Below are 20,605 nucleotides of genomic sequence, written 5' to 3'. Positions count from 1 at the left end.
TCCCGAACAAAAATTAAAAATACAATTAGCCACAGGAAAACACAGGATCCATTAAAACATTGGTAAAACAGGTACTCAAATAAAAACTGCTACTAATTATTATCGTTTTTTTGCACTCCATACCTCCCCAGTTCAGACATGGCCATATGCAAATCAGCCTTAACCCTGTGCCTCATGGGAGCAGTCCAGCCCGAACTGCCAAGCCATGTCTTCCCTGGACCGGAATCAAGCATCCTAGTACCGGTTTCTGGCTATCAGCCGTCTTCAGCCAGGATAGCTTGACTCCAGTGGTGTGGAGAGCACGGGACTCACGTCTCAGCATACCCGTCCCACTCGGGGTGACAAATGCAAAAACAACAATTGATGGACAGAATGCAGAACAACTTGAAACACATTCAAAAATAGAAACAAAAATTTTCAAAAGAAATAGATACCCATACCAGTTACAACAACCAATTCAGTAATACCACCATCTATATACACATCCACTCATTCACCAACAGTTCTATATAGTCACTCATACATATATTCACTCATCATATGTAGTGAAACACCTATACATCCTGTTACATACTGACAGTCATGCAAAAGGTACTCACACACATAATCGCACATGCAAATAAACTATTGAACATCCATTTATTTGCATATACAGCTATACACACACTACCACCTTACTTCTAAGGAAACTTACACATACTTACTCTCTTAAACAATCACTTATAGAAACACATACTTATTTAAACAAGAACTCTTTCAATCTCTCACTCTCACATATACATCAATACTCACATGTACTAGATTAAAACATATGTAGTTACTGATAAAGACACTAGTCATTCACTCACCCATACAGTCCTGCACATATGCTGTCTTCAAAACACATACAAACAGTGAGTCAGTCATTGATGCATCTATGTGCTAAGTAACACCCCCACCAAACCATACAGACACTCATACTGATACTAAAAAAACATCTAATAACCCATATACACACACATGTAGCAACTCACCAACCCATGCAGCCACTTATACACAAAGTGAAACACTGATACAACCCTATCAACAACGGCACCCCTAAGAGCCTCCCTGAACGCTGCCGCGAGACTCATCACTTGCTCAAGAAAACACTCGCATATATCCCCTGACTTAAAATCCCTGAACTGGCTGCCTTTTGAAGCCAGAGTACAGCTGAAAATTGCCTGTATGACACACTCGGCCATACACCACAAGTCACCCAACTACCTCACTCAAAAGCTGACTATATCAGGAGGCTCGATATCCAATAGAAGCACAAAAAAACTCCTCCTGAAACCTAGAAGATTCCGGAAGGAAAAAACATAAAAACGCTCCTTCACAGGAATGGCACCCAGGATCTGAAATTCACTCCCGCCTGAAACCAGGCTTATCCCCTCCACTGCATTCTTTAAGAAAGAGGTAAAAGCCATCCTTATGGCTAAGTTCACCTGAACACTATTGTTACTGGATCAAAGACATTGCACAGCTCTGTATTTTTGATTGCCTATTGTTTATTGTTATACTCTTACTTGATTGCTTTCTTACCTTGCAACTCACTTACTTCCGACTATTATATTGTTTTTAAGAGTGTATAATCACCCCCCCCCTTGTTGCCCCTAACCTCTGTTACTGTAAAGCGCTCTGATATCTGCAAAGATCTTGGTCGCGCTATATAAAACTTTGAATAAATAAATAAATGTCATCCATTCACCCCAGTTCAGAGATCTGGGCCTAAATCCATCGTTTTTTTGCACTCCACACCTCTCCAATTCAGACATGGCCATATGCAAATCAGCCTTGACCCTGTGCCTCATGGGAACAGTTCAGCCCTAACTGCCAAGCGATGTCTTCCCTGGACCGGAATCAAGCATCCTAGGACTGGTTTCTGGCTATCAGCCATCTTCAGCCAGGATAGCTTGACTCCAGTGGTGTGGAGAGCATGGGACTCACGTCTGAGCATACCCGTCCCACTCGGGGTGACAAATGCAAAAACAACAATTGATGGACAGAATGCAGAACAATGTCATACATTCACCCCAGTTCAGAGATCTGGGCCTAAATCCATCATTTTCAAGCTATCCGGAGTCAAGCTATCCAGGCTGATGACGGCTGATAGCCAGAAACCGGTCTTTGGATACTTGATTCCGGTCCAGGAAAGACATGGCTTGGCAGTTCGGGCTGGACTGTTCCCATGAGGCACAGGGTCAAGGCTGATTTGCATATAGCCATGTCTGACCTGGGGTGGTGTGGAGTGCAAAAAACGATGGATTTAGGCCCAGATCTCTGTACTGGGGTGAATGTATGACAATGTTCTGCATTCTGTCCATCACCTGTTGTTTTTGCCTTTGTCGCCCCGAGTGGGATGGGTATGCTCAGACGTGAGTCGCATGCTCTCCACACCACTGGAGTCAAGCTATCCAGGCTGATGACGGCTGATAGCCAGAAACCGGTCATTGCATGCTTGATTCCGGTCCAGGAAAGACATGGCTTGGCATTTCGGGCTGGACTGTTCACATGAGGCACAGGGTCAAGGCTGATTTGCATATAGCCATGTCTGATCTGGGGTGGTGTGGAGTGCAAAAAAACGATGGATTTAGGCCCAGATCTCTGTACTGGGGTGAATGTATGACAATGTTCTGCATTCTGTCCATCACCTGTTGTTTTTGCCTCCGTCAGTACATTCAAGCCACATAAGATGAGATAGTTAAAACTTCGCAATATCATAAATATGCAAACTTAGGAAGCTAAAGCAAGAAGAATCGAATGACTGCTATAGTCTCTTAGCCAACCAACGTCATGCCCATTTTTAAGTCTCGGATCGGTTGTATCCAGAAATTTCATTAATTCACCAATAGGTCCATTGGATTGTACCATGTACCACGCACGCCCTTATTGTTTCGCCTACTGTTCGGAATGAATACTCTCTAAATATTGATAATAAATACATGTTCCGAATGTCACTCAGGCCTGGGAAGATACATAAGGTTTCATAAAAAGTATTGCACTACAAAATTATTACTCAACCTTCAATATTCCAGGAGCCGTCAAACGGCTTCAGAGGAATGTGTAAGAGGCGGAATCTTAAGTATTTTTGTTTTGTTCTGGGTATAAAGTTGGATTCAATCTAGTACTGCCTGGGCAATAAATATGATGCCAACTAGTACTCTGAGTGATGGTATCATGATACCCTGAGAAGGTCAGTTGTTCAGAGCCAGGGCCGGCTCTAGGGCAATGCAATCGGTACCACCGCACCGGGCGCTGGCTTGGGGCGCCATGTTTATTGTTTTAAAAACACCAGGATGCCACGTTCCTTGTCCCATCAATTTTCAAGCATCAATAAAAATGTCAGATAACTCCGGTGATTAATATTCTTGCAGGGGACAGATCGGGAAGTTTTGACTTATCATAGCGCAGAAGGTTAACATGCCTGCTGCAAAGAACATGTCCCATTCAGATCACAAAGTGCATGCACTATAAATAGGTCAATGGGTTATCGCTTTTGTCAGAGAGATCCTTATGTTACTTGCAGTTTAAAAGTTAAAATCCTAATATAGAGTTGTGAGCTATTCACTGTTGTCAAAGAGCTGCATGCAAACTGCTAAAAAACAAATTACAACTACATGTGTTTTTGCCCAGTCTTTCCTTATCCTAATATTGCAAAAATGGTTCATTCGGGTAGAAAATAATTCTTATTATTAAAAAAAAACCCTAACAATGGTGTTACATTTGAAATTCTGAATTCGTGCTTTTTCAGACCAAGGGCTCCTAAACTTTACTGCCTACCGGTATGGATGACATGTGACTCCTACACCTTGTAGGCCTCTGTCCTATGTAACATTTCCTATACAGCGATTTACACATGTATGATTGTTTCTGTGCAGTGTATGTGTGATGTAAAGTGTTCTGACACCTTAACTGGTATGAGTGGCACCATAAAATTAAATGAATCTACGTGACTGGCTATGGAGACTTAGGGGGCATTGTCTAATGGTGGTAGTGAGAAAATCAGTGGCAAGGTGGTCATTGAGGGGGGCGCCATCAAACATTTTCGCACTGGGCGCCACCAGTACTAAAGCCGGCCCTGTTCGGAGCGACTCATGCGGTACTTGTCTTATGTTTTTTTACGGACTGTTTTCGAAATACACTGCAGGTCCCAAATAGATGGCAGGATATATATGCTTATAATCAGTATTAGAATTCTCCAAAAGAGGTATATTGTGCCGAGGATTGCTTGCTCTTGGTAAATCTGACCCTCATATAGATTTTTTTTAGATAAATAGGTGCCTCTAAGGGAAAATAAGTAGTTGAAGACGAATCATAGCATGAGGGGCTAAAAGTCAAAGATTAAGTAAAAACCGGACATTTTGTATGAAGGTGGTTTCGAGGCACATTTAAAGCTTTAACAATTGGACCAAGTGCCTTTCCCCCATATAGTTTAGCAAACCCTTTCAGAGATTTTGTTATTGTAGGAACGTTGGATTTCAAGTTCTCAAGATGTGTCAAAGACAGTTCGGTATCCAGCATGAAACTCCGATACACATAGGTATCTGCTATATCAGTAAGTTGATGGCCAAGTGCTCACTGAAACTATCTTACCTGCTTTGCGAAAGAAACGTTTTTTGTCTTGGTGATATTGGCAGACAGGCCGTTTAACTGGTTGAAATTGTGGAATGCAGAAAGTTGCTTCTGGAGACCAGTTGGAATGAAAGAATACAAAGCAATGCCGTCTGCATATGCTAGATAGTTGATTAATCTATTTCCTAGCCTCGGCGGAAGAACATTATGTTCATGGATAAATGAGCCTATGTTTGAAATATACAGGGAGAAGAGTAATAGGACTAGCACACAGACTTGCTTATGACCGTTGTTGATTTTTATTCTAGGAGATATAACTGATTTCCCTGACAATTTGACCTCTAGGCAGGTGTTTAAGGGGAGCGACATGATCAAATGTAATAACGAGCATGTCAGTACCTATGGTCGATAGACTGGACCAGAGCACATTTCTGTATACCTTGTCAAATGCCACTGAGTAGCCTACAAAGCAAAAATTAATCAAAGGGAAGTGGGGAATTGTTAGAACTGGCGGTCTCTAGTTGGCAGAGGTAGGTACCACTGTCCAAATAGGGACCCTTGCTTCTAGTCAGGGTAATGCTCACCACCTTGATAGCTTGGCATGATCAGTCAGGCTTACCGAAGACAATGTGCAAAGCATTTGTACCAACACTCACAGTAACACAGTGAAAACACCACAAACTGACTCCACAACAGTTTAGAAAAATAAAGATATTTTAATCTAAACCACACAAGACCAAAACGACAAAAATCCAACATACACAGTTCAAGAATATGGTTTCAAATGAGTTCTTAAGGTTGCGTTAAAATAATCCACAGTTGCGTCATGTTTTACCCAACAGTACCTTTAAATGCGACAAAAGTTCCAAGTGAAAACTGTAGCGTTGAAAAGCAAGCGATGCGTCACTCCTGAGACCCTGGGGAGGCGATGCGACAACCCCGCTGCCTGTAGCGGGCGTGTTGCGGTGACTCCGGTCTGTATGGGGAGGAATGCGATACCTTGCGTGGATTCCGGTGCACAGGTTTCGGTGGAAGCGGCTCGCAAAAGGTACAGTGCGACGATCTTCGGGGCGGCGACGACCTCCGGTGTGGCGACAATGCGCGTCTCAGCGTCGATCTTCTCCTCTCGCGGCTCCTCGATGCGATGGCTCTGCGACGACTATTGCAGCGACGTGATGCGGTCGGCAAGCAAGCAGTGCGACGATCTCACTCAGTGACGACAGGCTCTGTGACGATACTCGCAGCAATGGTAATCTTCCCGCACCAGACTGGTGCGTCCTGCAAGTGAAAAATGCGACGACTCTGGCAGCGGCAACAGGCGCTGCGACGATCTTGGCCTTCGCAGCGGCGGGGGATTTCCTCGCACTGACGGGGATGCGCTCCGCAAACGAGCTATGCGTACTTGCAGAAAGTCTTTACAATCTTGGTTTCCAGCTTCCAAACACAGGTACAACTTCCAGAGGCACCACAACTGGCCCAAGCACTCTAGGAAGGACAGTACTCTCTCAGCAGAGTTCAGGGAAGCTGGGGGTGAAGTCCTTTTGTTCCTGGGACTCCTTGAGCACTTTGTTTCCCTGGCTTCTCCTTTCCTTTCAGAGAGGGGCAGGATCGTCAGCCACCCAGCAGGAAGTGGAGCCAGCATTGTGAAAGGCAGGCACAGTGCTATCTTCTCCCACCACTCAAGATGCAGATGCAATCATTCAGTCTAGGGCTGACTCATCCAGCCTCCTGGGGGCTCCCCAGCCCTTGTCACTCTCAAACCAGACAGTCAATTCACAAACAGGCCAAGGCACACATAAAGGTCAGACAAGAGAACAGCACTTTCTAAAAGTGCTGTTCTCAAACACAGGATTTAAAAATTACCTTTCCTTAAAGATGTGTTATTAAATTCTGAGTTCAGGGATACCAGACTTTTATGTCCTACCTTGCTCCTATGGGAAGATATGCTGGTAGCCACTGTAGCCAGCATTCCCCATGATAGCCTATGGGCAAGGCAGCCTTACAATAGTGAAAGACGAAAATGGCTGTCAGTCACTACCAGAGCATGTCACCTGCACTTACACATGCTCTACCTTTCACATACACTGCACCCTGCCCAAGGGGGTACCTTGGGCCTTCCATAGGGCTGTCCAATGTGCACAGAAAGGGAAGGGTTAGGCCTGATCAGTGGGGACACTGACCAGGAGGACATGGCAGTTCAGACTGCACACAGGCACTGCGGTGGCAGGCCTGAGACACCATTTTAGGGCTACTCATGTGGGTGGCACAATCAGTGCTGCAGGCCCATTAGTAGCATTTGTATCACCAGTCCTGGCACACTCAGTGCACTTTACTAGGGACTTCTTGGTGATGCAAATATGCCAATCATGGATAACCAATTACAATAACAATTGACACAGGGAGCAATTGCACTTTGACACTGATCAGCAGTGGCAAAGTGCCCAAAGCATCTAACCCAGCAAAATCGAAATCCAGCATAGCGTCAAAAATACAGGAGGCAGAGGCAAAAAGACAAGTGAAACCACACCAAAGATGCCAGGTCTAACAGTAATTCTACTACACAAAAAACTATTACAAAAAATCAAAGGGGAGTGAGTTGCCTCAAAGAAACCTAATTCAACTTGGAATCCCTTCAGGTTTTTTAAGCATCCCTCACCTACCGTGGTATTTCGATGGCATACTTCATCCTCTGGTCGGCACTCAGCCATCTAATGTGGCTGAGGGTGCTCGACATCCTCAAGATGGGAGTACTTCTAAACCAGATTACTGGAGGAGATCTGTGAAATGTGCATTAAAATTACCTCCAATGTCCCTACCTTGATTATTATTATGCATCCTGGAACTGGGGTAAGGTTAAAAAAAAAAACAAGAGATGTAATTGGGAGTAACAGTGATTCCTGACATCAACTTTGAAAGTGTGGTCTACATGTTTCAGTTACCTGGGTGAAGACTGGGTCTCGTTGCATTCCTAAGGACCTAACTCTGACTGATCGGTGTGTGTTACTGTATAGGCGGACACTATCCTGTGTTATGTGATCAAAAGCTTATTGCTCATGAAATGGGAGTGTAAGTGTGCACAGTGAACCTCACAATTCATGCAAGTCACTGACATACACCATTTCTGGGTCTACTGGCCTGGTACCTGTATGATGAAGAAAGCACAAAAAACATAGCGTAATATAAAGTTTTTCTTAGCCGTAGTTCTCTGGAAATTGTTCTGGAACCCAATGTGCAACTCGTCACTTGTGGCTATCATGGCAGAAGACTGAGTTCCTTTATTAGGTTATGGATCTCCAAGGTGGCTTGCAATATCCTTATCTTGCACTCCAGGAGCCACGGGGTACTTCATCCCATAATATGCATGGTCACACCATCACCTTTCCCACAACCCACCTAAACCGTGGTGCGGAGCTCTCTTATATGAAAGAGCGAGCATGTTTGCAAACATGAAGAATAAAAATACAACTAGGGCAAAATTAAACACATAAGAAAACGTGTTAGATATTTGTTGCAAACAGATTATAGAAACAGTTCAATACAAGCCACTTTTCTTTTTTAAATTAAAAAAAAGTTGCACTAGCTTGGAATGTGTACAAACATGCAGAAAGATTCTAGCTTTTCCCTAAGTATATAAGGACTGTAAAAATAAACACGTTCTCTCTGCTTATCATTGTAAGCTAAAACAAATAGAGCAGAAGAAAGAAAAGAAATGTTCCTTTTGTTACTTTAAACAGCTGCTTTAATTATGCTCTGTGACCTGACCTACCTTTCACCTTGAATGCTAGCTCTACCAGCAGGCATTATGACATCAGTACTTGACTGTAATAACTTATAATAGTTGAGTTCTGACATCTTTGCGTTGTATTTGGCAACTGGGTGCGTCATCAGTCACCGATTATAAAGAATTTCAAGACAAAGGTTTATACAGGGATTACAGAATCCAGTTCTTTTATATATTTATATATATCGAGATACATTTCCGAAACTTGACTCATCATGTCACTGAACTGCCTAAGTTGTATTAGAAACATAGTGAATATGATTTAAAAATAATATAATACTGTATATATTAAATATTACGATTGTTTGCAAAACTTGACTCATCATGTCGCTGAATTGCCTAAGTTGTATTAGAAAAGTCCCAGGAATAGCATTTAAGATTTTATTTATATACAATTTTAAATCCTATTCCTGAGACCTTTCTGTTACAACTTAGACAGCTCAGTGACCTGATGAGTCAAGCTTTGAAAATGTGTATTGATAAACAGACCTTTCAAAAACAGACCTGGTTTAAGATTTAAAATCATATATCCGTAGTTAATCAACCATAAAAGCCTGTCAAACATTTGTTAGTCATTTAATCATGTTTCTTGTTTCATGTTGTTTCAGCCATTTAATTGTACCCCTTGCGGCACCTGTAAAGTGTGCGTTGGTTACTATTTCTTGACTGTTAGTGACCATGTCTGAGTGTGCCTTTCTCTGTCATTTTCTCTGTTGTCCACTATAGAGCCATATTAACTTGGAAGAGAGGAAGAGCGTCAGGCATTAAGTTGGCAGTGACTAGACATTGTATAGCAAGCCCTTAGCTTTGATTATCACCCACATTATACTGTGAATGGTTGTAGATCTTCCAAAAAGTATTTAAGATGAACAGTAGAACATGTTTTTAAAAACTGATTTAAATCCATGTAGGTCTCAGCGTGCTGTATTTCCTTTTCCTGGTGTTCCTGCTCTTCCTTAACTTTGAGCAGGTCAAATCTGTGATGTACTGGCTGGATCCCAACCTTCGCTATGCCACTCGAGAGGCCGACGTTATGGTAGGTGCATGTCTCACTTGATAATGCATTATTAGAAAAGGACATACATATTTCAAGCACTACTAATACAATGTTGATTCAAGAGTAAGAACAAAGGTTTCACTACGTTATTATGGGTGTACCACAGACCTCTTTTTCCCCCTGTAACAACCCCCTCTCCCTATCCTTTCCCTTCTGGTCAGTTGTAACAGATGAGGCAATATAAATCACTATAAACATCTGGTTAGACAAGAGAGTCAACGAAAGAGCGATAAAGCAAAACTGGTACTTTTATGAACCATACATCCTGTCACCTTCCGATGCAGCCAGTCTTCGAAACAAGTTCTCACCAATATGGTTGTCGGTGCACATGCCCGCCAAGGTTGAGGGTCCTTATTGGAAGATGACTCATTGGGGGTGCGACATCAGGGTATTTTCTTGTCACCAGAGCAAAGAGTGTCCTCCCTGTCTCTTTCTGGTCCATTAAGGCACAGTGCTTATCAGTTTTCTTGCTACCCACTCTCCCATGATGTGCAGTTAAGATGGCTTATATTATGAAAATATGTCATAGAGCACCGCCTATCCGTTTCCTTTGGTTTTTAAGAAGAACAGCCAACAACCATGGGGCCTACTTGCCTGCCACACATCTCTGTAAGTCCTGATTCTAGTGCTTCAACAAGACCCTTACCAGTCTTAATCAACAAGTCGTGTGTACACAAACCTGGGTACTGTGTTAATCTTGATCGCCTTGGCCACACCAAGGGACGTGCATGTTGTTCCACCTCACCAAATGCAACTAAATCTCTTGCAACAAATGGTAGATGTTAGCTCCTTAAACTGTCTACCCTCAGTCATACATACACCTAAGTACTTAAAATACATCTTCATCACTCAAAACTAAGGTTGGATAGTGATGGTTTTATTCAGTCGCACCACTATTTGGCATGTGCCAGTGTATTTATCAAAGATTTACACAAAGAGTAATCTAATTGTGGTGCTAAGAAGTACAGATGCATCAAACTACCCAATATGCATCATATACATATGTTGAGTGCTCTGGTATGTAGTCTCGCACGTCTTCATCTCTTTAAATGGTAATGCTTCACAAATCCTTTTCTAGCTACTCCAATCCCATACCAAATAGAAGAACTCATTAACCACGAATCCCAGCACTGCACCGCAGTCCCTCTGTACTCATATTGGAGTCTGGAAGCAGGTCTCCTCAGTACGGAAAAGCATTATGTCATCCACTAAAAGCACAACCTTATGGGCTCCATCACAAAATGTAATCCTGTTTACCATATCCTTATCATGAATCTCAATTGCCAGAAGTTCCATCGCCATGAGTGAAAACACACCTGTCACACACTCGTCCGCAGTCAAAATGGGGTCGGAAACATCCTATTATCCCCCAGCATATCTGCAAGTGTCACATAATCCACCATAACAATAAATTAATTACCTGTACTGGATCCTTTCAGACTGTATCTCAGACCATCCTGCTCCCCATGTAGAAAGGCTTTTTTTGCATATAAATAATCTAGTACTGCCTTCTCTCTGTGTTTAGAGACCTTGTCAACCAGATGTGCTATCTTCCTTGCATTCTCATATTTCTGTCGGCCATTAACACAGTTGTTTCGAGATGAAACACGGATGATAACAGTTCTACAGTGTTGGCCACAATTTTACTATTGACCTTTGCATCCACGTGTAAGAGAATAATATGCCTGTTGGTACATCGTTGTACCTCATTCGTGCCCTAAGTGTGAATTGCTGTACTATCTGTTGAGTGTTGAGATAAACCTCCCAGCAGGTGGGAAATGTTAAAACACAGGTGTGTGGACATTTCAACTCAGACTCAAATGCCGTATAAAAGTTTCTTGAAAAGCCATCAGGACTATGGGCTGTCATATTTAGTTTTTCCTTATGGTAGTCTGGGGTCTACAAATTTGTGTATTCTTTTGGCAAGATGATCTTGATGCGTATGCTGTCCACTTATCTCCTATAATCACCAAACGATATCCCTTCCCTCCTCCAGTATTAAGCCCTGGTAAATGAATCTGAACAAGTAGATCTTTCCCTCTTTGTGGAGATTGAGCTATTATTATGCTCTTGATGTATGACCTACTGAAGCTAGTGTTAATTTTCCTTGATAGGATGCTATTTTTCTTCTGTTTGTCTAATAAATAGCATTAATCTCTTGGATCTGTTTAAAAGTAACACATTCACTTGTGCTCAAGTCTTTGCCTTGGTCCTAAAGGCCATTTCAGGGTTTATTGCCCTAAAATTCCCAGGGGAGCAATGTTTTAGTGTGGTTCGCTTGTAAACGAACGTGCTTCTGACCAATTTAGAAATTGCTGACATTGTGACATCTGTTGCGCCCTATGGAGGGGCTCTCCGAAAAGTCTCCGAAAGATATGGAGAAGGTTTTCCAACAGCAGAGGGGGCGATTTCATGATCACCCCCATCCCACCATCTTGTTCGCCTCCTGTCTTTGACATCAACTGCCTCCTTCCATCCATCCAACCAGGCAAATAGGCATTTCTGACAGTTCCATGACCGGTAGATAAAGGATGCCACCGCCGGGTGTTTCAGATCCTCTGCCTTCATGACCAAAGGGCTGCGTCTGAAAAACACTTCCGGACGCATCTACCTAATTCGTCTTTCATTCCGGGCATCCCTCCCACAGCTGCAATCAGGTACCTTCATCTTGCAGATTATGGTGGCTCAAAATGATGGCGACTTGGTGAAGTTTCAAAATAAACTGCTACTACTATCGTCCTCTAACCCAGTAAAACATCTATTTTTAAGATGGATCATCCAGATTTAGGGCTGGTGTACGTGAGAAGCAGACATGAAGCATGCAGGAACCTTGAATACGTATGTCTGAGTGAGGAGTATAACATTAAGGGGATCAGGACTAATACGTTCTACATCTTTCATTAAAGAATCACGTTCCTAAAAGCAATTTAATTGAAATATTGTTTGAAAGTTAACCCTATACTTGTGAGTTTTTTGTTTGAGAACAATGAATTTGAAAACCAGCTAATCGTTCCCACTAATATTCTTGAGCTGGTTAACAAATTTTTCTAAAACCAGTCCTGAAATTTTGGGCCTTCTTAAGCACAACATTCTTCAACATCCTGTTCTACAGTCGTATTTTATTGTGCTTTTTTTTAAAATCTTCGAACAATAATTATTTGACCAAGTTCTTTTTAAATCTGTTGATTTTTCTACAAGGGAATTGAAATATGTAAAAAATGTGTTCAGGGCATGAGATGTTGAAAAAATTTACTTCCCCATAAAACTTTTGGTATCCTGTGGAGTATAAAATTATGGGGCCCATTATATTAAAGCTTTGGTAATACCACACTCAGATTTTGTCCGGGTTGGATTGTAGCAAGAGTTCCATTATTCCATCATTCTGGTTGTACCAGATCTGAGAATTCTGGACATTCCAGGGTTCTAATAATGCCATACCTCTCTCTTACATTAGTTCCAGATGAACGGTCTTTTCCATTAATTTCTCTGACAGGATGAGTGAGGTGGAGTTACATTTACTGTTAACACATTCAGATGGTTTTACAAAAGGTTACTGTGCGTAAACTAACCAGTCAAGGAGATTGGTCGTAGACAACATGTTTTCTACGTGACCACGTCCCGTATTGTTGGGTAAACTCCTCCTCACTGTGCCTCAGTCGTCGTTTGCTTTAAATTATGGGCATTTGGCAAGTGCCTTATCAATAACTGATCATTTTCATTTTAAGTAGATTAACCCTAAAAATTCTTGTCAGATTCAAATATTGGGATAGCTATTAAATGTTTAATATACTGGCATGCATCAAACGTCATTGGATGATGCTTTGGAGAAATGACATTCAAACCATCATCGAACTTCTATAAATTCCTTTCGGGGATTTTCCTTGCAGTCAAGATGCGTGCTTTCAAACTAACGGTAGAGGTTTTCAGAGAAAGGAGTGGGCCCCTCGGGATTCCGTCTATGCTCTTAGCTAGATGGATGAACAAGATACACTGGCCGCTTTCAAAATTCTAGTTTTTAGGGATGAACTTTAAGAACACTTTTCTAATTAACCATGCACCAAAAACAGACATGAGTTTTAGTCTTTTCTCAGATGCCAAAAATAGTATAGGCTGGCTAGTTTTTCAACAATGCATAGAGACAGAGATATTGTGCATTAGAACCTAAATCTGGCAGGAGATGCACGACCCAGAATATCAAGAAACGTTTTGGGAGCAGCTCTAAGTGTCGCAGTCTGTAAATGTTACACATTTTTGCGTTCGAATCACAATACTATTATTGCATTTTTGCTTGGAGCTTACGTTTTTATTTCCTCGCTGCACTCATTGTATTATCAAACTCTTTGCGTCAATGTGTCTTATATTGATTTTGAACAGCATGTGTTTGGATGGGATGTGTCTTGCCTTTCAACCTATAAATAAAGACACCCTACATTCACTTTAAGGTTCGGTAGAAAGGGTATGTAAAAAACAAAAAATATAAACTTCACACGAAATCTCTTAGAAAGCCGCAATAAACAGTTAAAAAATAAGGATGAAAACGTCTTTACCATCTGAGAAATTGGTGCCAAATTGAAAGTCGCAGTAAACACCCATGATTCTATATTTGTGCTACACTCATATCTCTGTTGGCTACGTTAGTTGATTTAATTCTAAGGGTTTTATGTTTTCTAGACTCCATCAACAGTTCTTTTATTAATTGTATAGCTGGCTATTATACGTATATTTTCTGCTTGCTTATTTCTGAGGGCTTACCTTGTTCGCCCACATTGGGATCTTGAGTTTAAGTTTAGAAAATTTTTATTGAAAGAAAATGGTCAAAGTTACACGAGTTTAGCTGTTGCATTAGGAAGGTTTCACAAGGCCTCACGTGGCTCCTATCTGAAAAATATCACAAGTATAGGGATCAAAAAGTGCACCCCCTGAATCGCCATTAGGTAAATTGCTATTTTTTATCTTTTTTCACAATTACATACCTGGTCTGAAGTTTATTTACATAATCTTCAACCATTCAACCGAAATTCGTTGAATTTACTTCCTCTAAACTCATAGGTTTTCCATCCACTATGATACTCCTGCATCAAGTATGCCGCTCCTAATTCCAGGATAACCATTTGTCACAACAATTTTTCTAGAAAACAATAAGATTCAGCTTTTTTTAATCAGCAACTTCCCAAACGTAATCCCCTGCTCAGGACACATTGACCCTATATGCATCAGTGTGTAACTTTTAGGCTACAGCTTAACTACATATATTCCAATTGGAAATAGCTCGATTTGTGAAAGACACATACACCGATGGACTGAGCGGCATGCATGCTGAGCTTGGCTGTGGGGGTGATGGGCACCTCCGCTTCTGCTGCAAAACTGCTGACTTCCCTCATACGGTGGGACCGGCTAGCAGTAGGGGGTGCCTCGGACAAAGGCACAAAAGAAACAGTGGCATTGTTGCTGCTGGTGAAGTTGGGGAGAGAAGTCAAGAGAGTGAGCAGTAGTACTACTCTCACCGCAGCAGGAGGCAGAATGCACCAATTATATCCGGTTGGTAAGAGATCCTGTTGAACACGTGTGCCCTACATATTGTTAGCAAAGGATACGCTTTACCTTTCTTTTCTTTCCCACCACATCAACCATTCACCCAACTACTGAAGGAACTCCATCTCTACATTTTGTTGCAGGAAGTGCAAGCCTTTTTTTGACAAAGGGGCTATCAAGAGAGTGGCTGCACAAGAAGTAAGGCGTGTTTGCTATTCCTGCTACTTTCTGATTCCCAAGAAGGACAGAGGCCTTTGTACTGTTCTAAACCTGTGTCCTTTCAGCACCTTTCTCTAGAAGGAGAAATTCTAAATGCTCACCATGGCCCAGGTCTTGTCTGCCCTCGACCCTAGAGACTTGATGGTGGCATTGGATCTGCAGGATACCTATTTCTATGTTCCTGTCCTTCCGACCCATTGACGCAACCTATGGTTTGTAGTGGGAGAGGAATAATTTCAATTTGCTGTGCTCCCCTTTGGTCTCACCAACGCCCCTGGAGTGTTCTCTAAAGTGTTGGTAGTATACCTTCATAGGTCGGGGCGCCAGTCTTCCCCTACCTTGACAGCTGGCTGTTGAAGGCGTACTCTCCCAGGCAGCCATCGGACTCTTTCAGACTACTGCAAAGCTCCTGTCATTTTTGGGGTTCGCTGTCAATGTGCCTGAAGTCAAACCTGACTCCTTCTCATACACTCTCCTTCATCGAAGCTGTTCTGGACACCGTTCGGTTTTGTGCTTTTCCCCTGGAAAGGAGAGTCCAGGAAATTCAGACTGTGATCCTGATCTTTCAGCCTCGGTCCTGGATTTCAGTGAAGTTAGTTCTGACGCTACTGTGACTGATGATGGCATCCTGCTGGTTGAGCACAGCAGGTGGCATATGCCAAGTTGGCAGTGAGTTCTTCAGTCCCAGTGAGCCCATCATCAAGTGAACATCTCCGACCTGGTCCAGATTTAGGAGGAGACAGCAAAAGATTTGCAGTGGTGGTTACTGAAACCCGAATGGGTCAGCGGCAGACCTCTCTTCTTTCCGTACCCAGAACTGATGTGTCACTTCTGGGCTTGGGCAGCCATCTGGGAGAGGTGGAAATCAGAGGCTTCTGTTCTCCGGCGGATTCCCGGCTATTTATCAACTGGAGCTGAGTCCATCCGCTTGGTGCTGAAAGTCTACCTGCCATCCATCAGGGGGGTGGTCTGGTACAGGTGCTCACGGACCACACCACTGCTATGTGGTATTGCAAGAAACGGTGCGGGTAAAGTCACAGACCCTGTGCCAGGAGGCCTTGTGCTTCTGAAACTGGCTGGAACTGCAAGGAATCTTCTGGTGGTGAACCACCTGGCAGGTTCATTAAAAGCCAGGGCAGATGAATTCAACTGTCTGCGCCTGGTGTATCATGACTGGCACTTACAACAGAGGTGGGGCAATGTCTCTTATGCGAATGGGGAGAACCTTGGCTCGAACTGTTTGCCATCGCCGAGAATGTGCAATGTCAGCGTGTTCTTGTTTCCAAGGCGTCTCTTGCTTAGCGTTATGCCTGGAGTGGAACTTGGACTCCTGTATGCCTTTCCATTTATACCACCCCTGGCCCAAGTTCTGCGGTAGGTCAAGACTGACTTTGCTCAAGGCATCCTAGTGGCTCCACACTGGGCATGGGGGAGTATGGTATCCAGAACTCTTGGGCTTGATCATCTGTCCTCCATTCAGGCTGCAACTTCGGGAAGATATGCTGTCGCAGCAGCCGGGTCGGATTCTAACCCCGTGCCTTCACAAACTCCACCTTCATGCATGGAGATTGATCAGCAACAGCTGAACACCTTCAACCTTCCTCCTGAGTTGATTGATGTCATCTTTGCAGTCAGGTGTCCCTCAACAAAGACTGTTTATGACGGTCTTTGGGACACATTTTTAGTTTGGTGAGGCACACGCCAGATTGAGTACCTCCAGGCCAAACTGTCTGATGTCTTCTTGCTTTTTTTTCATCAGTTGCCAAGCAAAGTCTTACTTTGGACTTTGTTAAAGGTTACACTTCAGCCCTCTTACGCTTGCCTGATCAGCCCTCATTGTTTAAGTCACCCGTTGTGATACAATTTTTGAAAGGCCTGGTATATATATGTCCCCCTTCTTTTGTGATTGTCCATTCTCCAATTGAGCCGTCCCACAGCTATTCGTTATGGCTCCTTATCATCAATACTGTGCTCCTCATTGCCATTACCTCGGCAGGACATCTGAATGAGCGTAGGTTTGTCGTGTTCTATCGATCACATCAGGAAGGCTCCAGGAAGAAATTTGAAACTATTTGCTTATCTTTAATGGTAATGAATAAAGAGCCTGCCCGCTAGCAACCAGCCTCGTCAAGCCCTCAACTTCAACTGGCACATCATAGGTGAAGCTCTGGAATTGAAATCCTGGAGCCAGAAAGGCGTGAGCAAGAGTAAACATGCCTCTAGATGCAGCTTGGTGAAACTAGCTGAAAATGCCTCAATAAGAAGCAACACAACTAAAATGAACAAAGAGTAAATAAAGACTAAATAAGTAAATGAAAACAAGGATTGTACTTCTCCTTGCCTTAAAACAAACACAGTATGATTCAAGTTAAATTCCATAAATAAGAATGTTTTTTAGACATCCCACCACTCTTTATCTGAATCGGTCTTTCTCCAGCAAGGTTTCCCGAACCAGTAGCTTCATACAAACTATCATCCACAATGATTTCCTCATTAGTACTTTCTAACTTGTCTTACAAGACTATAAGTTAAGGTAAATTACAGAATGACTTCTTGAAATTATCATCTCGATTCTTTTCCTTTTACCATAATGGAACCAAATTGATAATGGACGACCATACTGGAAGGCCCCACTTATAGTCCGAGGAATGCTCGGTTTAGGATCATATAGTATTAAATAACACAGCAAGCATATTTGACACCGGCCTCCATTAATAGAATGTATAATCGTATTGAGGCACACTGCCCCTGCTGTGAACTGGTAGGAGGAGCCCTAGTGCATATGCTGTGGGCGTGCACCAAACTGAACGCCCATTGGGAGACCATCACGACACACTTGGCACACTGCACAGAGCGAGTTCTAGATTGGAATTGGGAGGTTTGTATATTTGGACCATATCACCGGCGCAAGAAACATAAAGTGACAACACGATTCATAGACTTAGGGCTCATCATGGCAAAACGACTTATCATTAAACGCAGGAAGTCACCCAACCCCCGTCACCGCAGGCATGGTACCACTCCATGATATGTTGGGCACAGGCGGAGTCTGTGGCCATACGACAGGAAGATGCCATAGGTGTACGCAGGGCACCGATAGCTGTGGCCTGGGACACAATCCTCACAAACCTACGGGGTACATGGCAAGAGCACTTGGAAACACAGGATATATCCCAGGGGTCGAGTACCCCAGGTGAAGAGATGGAAAGACCCCAATGACCGTATCTCTACCCCCACCTCCCACTCCCTCCACCCCGAGTGCTAATCTAGAAGGATACGAAGCATCTGAGTAAGCAGCATGTGCCCCTGACAACCCCCACAAGACAACAGGCAATAACATTGAGACACTAGTACACGGTACGCAGGTGCTGGGAGTGATGGCGGGTTATATGACTAACACAGTGTTGGCTACACCAACCACATTGGATATGGAACTTTAGTGAGATGCGATTTCCCTCCCTCCCCCCCACCACTACCTTACTACCCTGTTAATATTTTTTCCCTCCTTCCCCCCTTTTTTCTTATTTCATATTGTTGACCTAATATGTTATTGCAAATGCTATGATGTACCTTTACATGGAACATTTAAGAACGAATAATGTGATTGTTGTGACACATAAAAATTGTAAAACTAATAAAGAAATTTAAACAAACTTAAAAAAAGATTTGAACCAAACTGGTTCTCGCAGTCCATTCCCTCAGTAAACCAAAAGGAGAGACACCAGTGGTGGAACATGGACTGTTATGATAAGCCCAAACTTTTTTTCCTCACAACTAGCTAATGTATAATGACTTTTATCTCTAATTCTCAAAGGCACTTCCATATTTTCAGATTATCTGTGACCCATTATTTGGAAAAACCTTCTAAAAAAAAATGTTGGTCCGAAACGGCACATCAACCTCTAGTTATAGACTCAATAAAAGAATAGTCTCCCAAAATAATATAAGTAACATATATTGAGGTATGGTCCAGCAAAATATAAATCCAGTTAATCCAGGCATGCTCTAGAAACTGTAAAGACATTAAAGGTGTGTCACTTGCCTTCCAAAGCCTATTGGGTAAGAAATATTCTTCACGGTTACTTACCAAATCATCCACCTGGCAAGGCAGACCTCCCAAATTGACTCATGCAAAGGTTCTTCTATTGACGCACAGCCCATATGACCAACGTTGACGATGTAAACCTTCTATGGGCATACATTTATTACCCCTCAGTAAAATTCCAGATTTTAGATTCAACTCCTGAGAAACACTGGAGCCAGAAAGGCGTAAGCAAGAACATTAAGCACTGGCAAAGCAAACTGGTCTATGCAAGAGCTATTGGCTATATAAATGTCCTTTAGCCATATTGTACACCAGCGCAGCTGCAGTACAGCATGGCTAAAAGTTTGTGGCATAGAGTTTTGTAGAATGGCATGTCATAGAGTGGAGTATTGCAATGTTGTAGAATTCAGTGGCGTACATTAGAGTGGTGCAGAGTAGACTAGAGTAGTGTAGACTGCAGTAGAGTAGAACAGAGTGCAGTTGCGTATAGTAGAGTGGCTTGGAGTGATGTAGGGTGTGGTGACATAGTGTGGAATGCTGCAGAATAGAGTGGAGTGAAGTGGCGTAGAGTAGAATGAAGTGGTGCAGTGGCGTAGACTGGTGTAGTTGTCAGTGGCGTAGTGTATAGTGGTGCAGAGTGGTGTATAGCACAGTGGTGCAGAGTACAATATGGTGCACGTAGAATGTGGTGACATAGATTGCAATGGTGTAGAGTATAGAGGCGTAGAGTGCAGTGGTGCAGAGTAGATTGGCATAGAGTGCATTAGTTTTGAGTAGAGTGGCTTAGGGTGCATTGGCATAGAGTGCAGTGGCACAGAGTGGAGTAGAGTGACGTAGTGCTGAGGAGTAGAGTGTAGTGGTGTAGAATAGATTGTTTCAGAGTACAGTGAAATGGTGCAGAGTGGGATGGTGCAGGGAAGAGTGGTTCAAGATAGAGTGCAGTGGGCTAGAGTAGATTAGAGTGGTGTAGAGTGGATTGGCATAGAGTTGTGCGGTACGGTGTAGAGTGGATTGGTGTAGAGTGCAGTGTTGCAGAGTGGTGGGGCCTACACTGGAGTGGTGTAGAGTGCAGTGACAAAGAGTGGTGTACAGTAAAGTATAGTGGTGTACAGTAGAGTAGAGAGCAGTGCAGTTTTGCAGAGTGGAGACGGCATGGTGTGGTACTGCACTGACGTTACAGACAACACATTTACATTTGAAATTACCATTACACAATAATACAGTTTTAGTGATAAAAGTATACAGTGCACAAACAATGTGTGGAGTTGTCATCACCTAGTGTATTGATTTGTTTTGATTCTATTCAAATAATTTGTTTACACCACTTCAGAATGAGGAAAAATGTGCTTCATTTGTGCTTTCCTAATTCTGATATATT

The 20,605-nt window shown here is 42.8% G+C and overlaps 1 protein-coding gene across 1 annotated transcript in view; it reads left to right on the top strand.

Annotated features, from left to right (window-relative positions):
* PTDSS1 (phosphatidylserine synthase 1) overlaps positions 1-20,605 on the top strand; it is a 360,643-nt gene that overhangs the window by 164,705 nt on the left and 175,333 nt on the right. The window contains exon 4 of the mRNA XM_078686999.1: positions 9,286-9,410. Within this exon, the coding sequence (XP_078543125.1) occupies positions 9,286-9,410 (125 nt within the window). The remainder of the gene's footprint in view (positions 1-9,285; positions 9,411-20,605) is intronic.

Source organism: Lissotriton helveticus, chromosome 4_1, assembly GCF_964261635.1.
Source record: "Lissotriton helveticus chromosome 4_1, aLisHel1.1, whole genome shotgun sequence".
Lineage (NCBI taxonomy): Eukaryota > Metazoa > Chordata > Amphibia > Caudata > Salamandridae > Lissotriton > Lissotriton helveticus.
The sequence above is the reverse complement of the archived record's forward strand: the minus strand, read 5'-3'. Positions and strand labels throughout refer to the sequence as shown.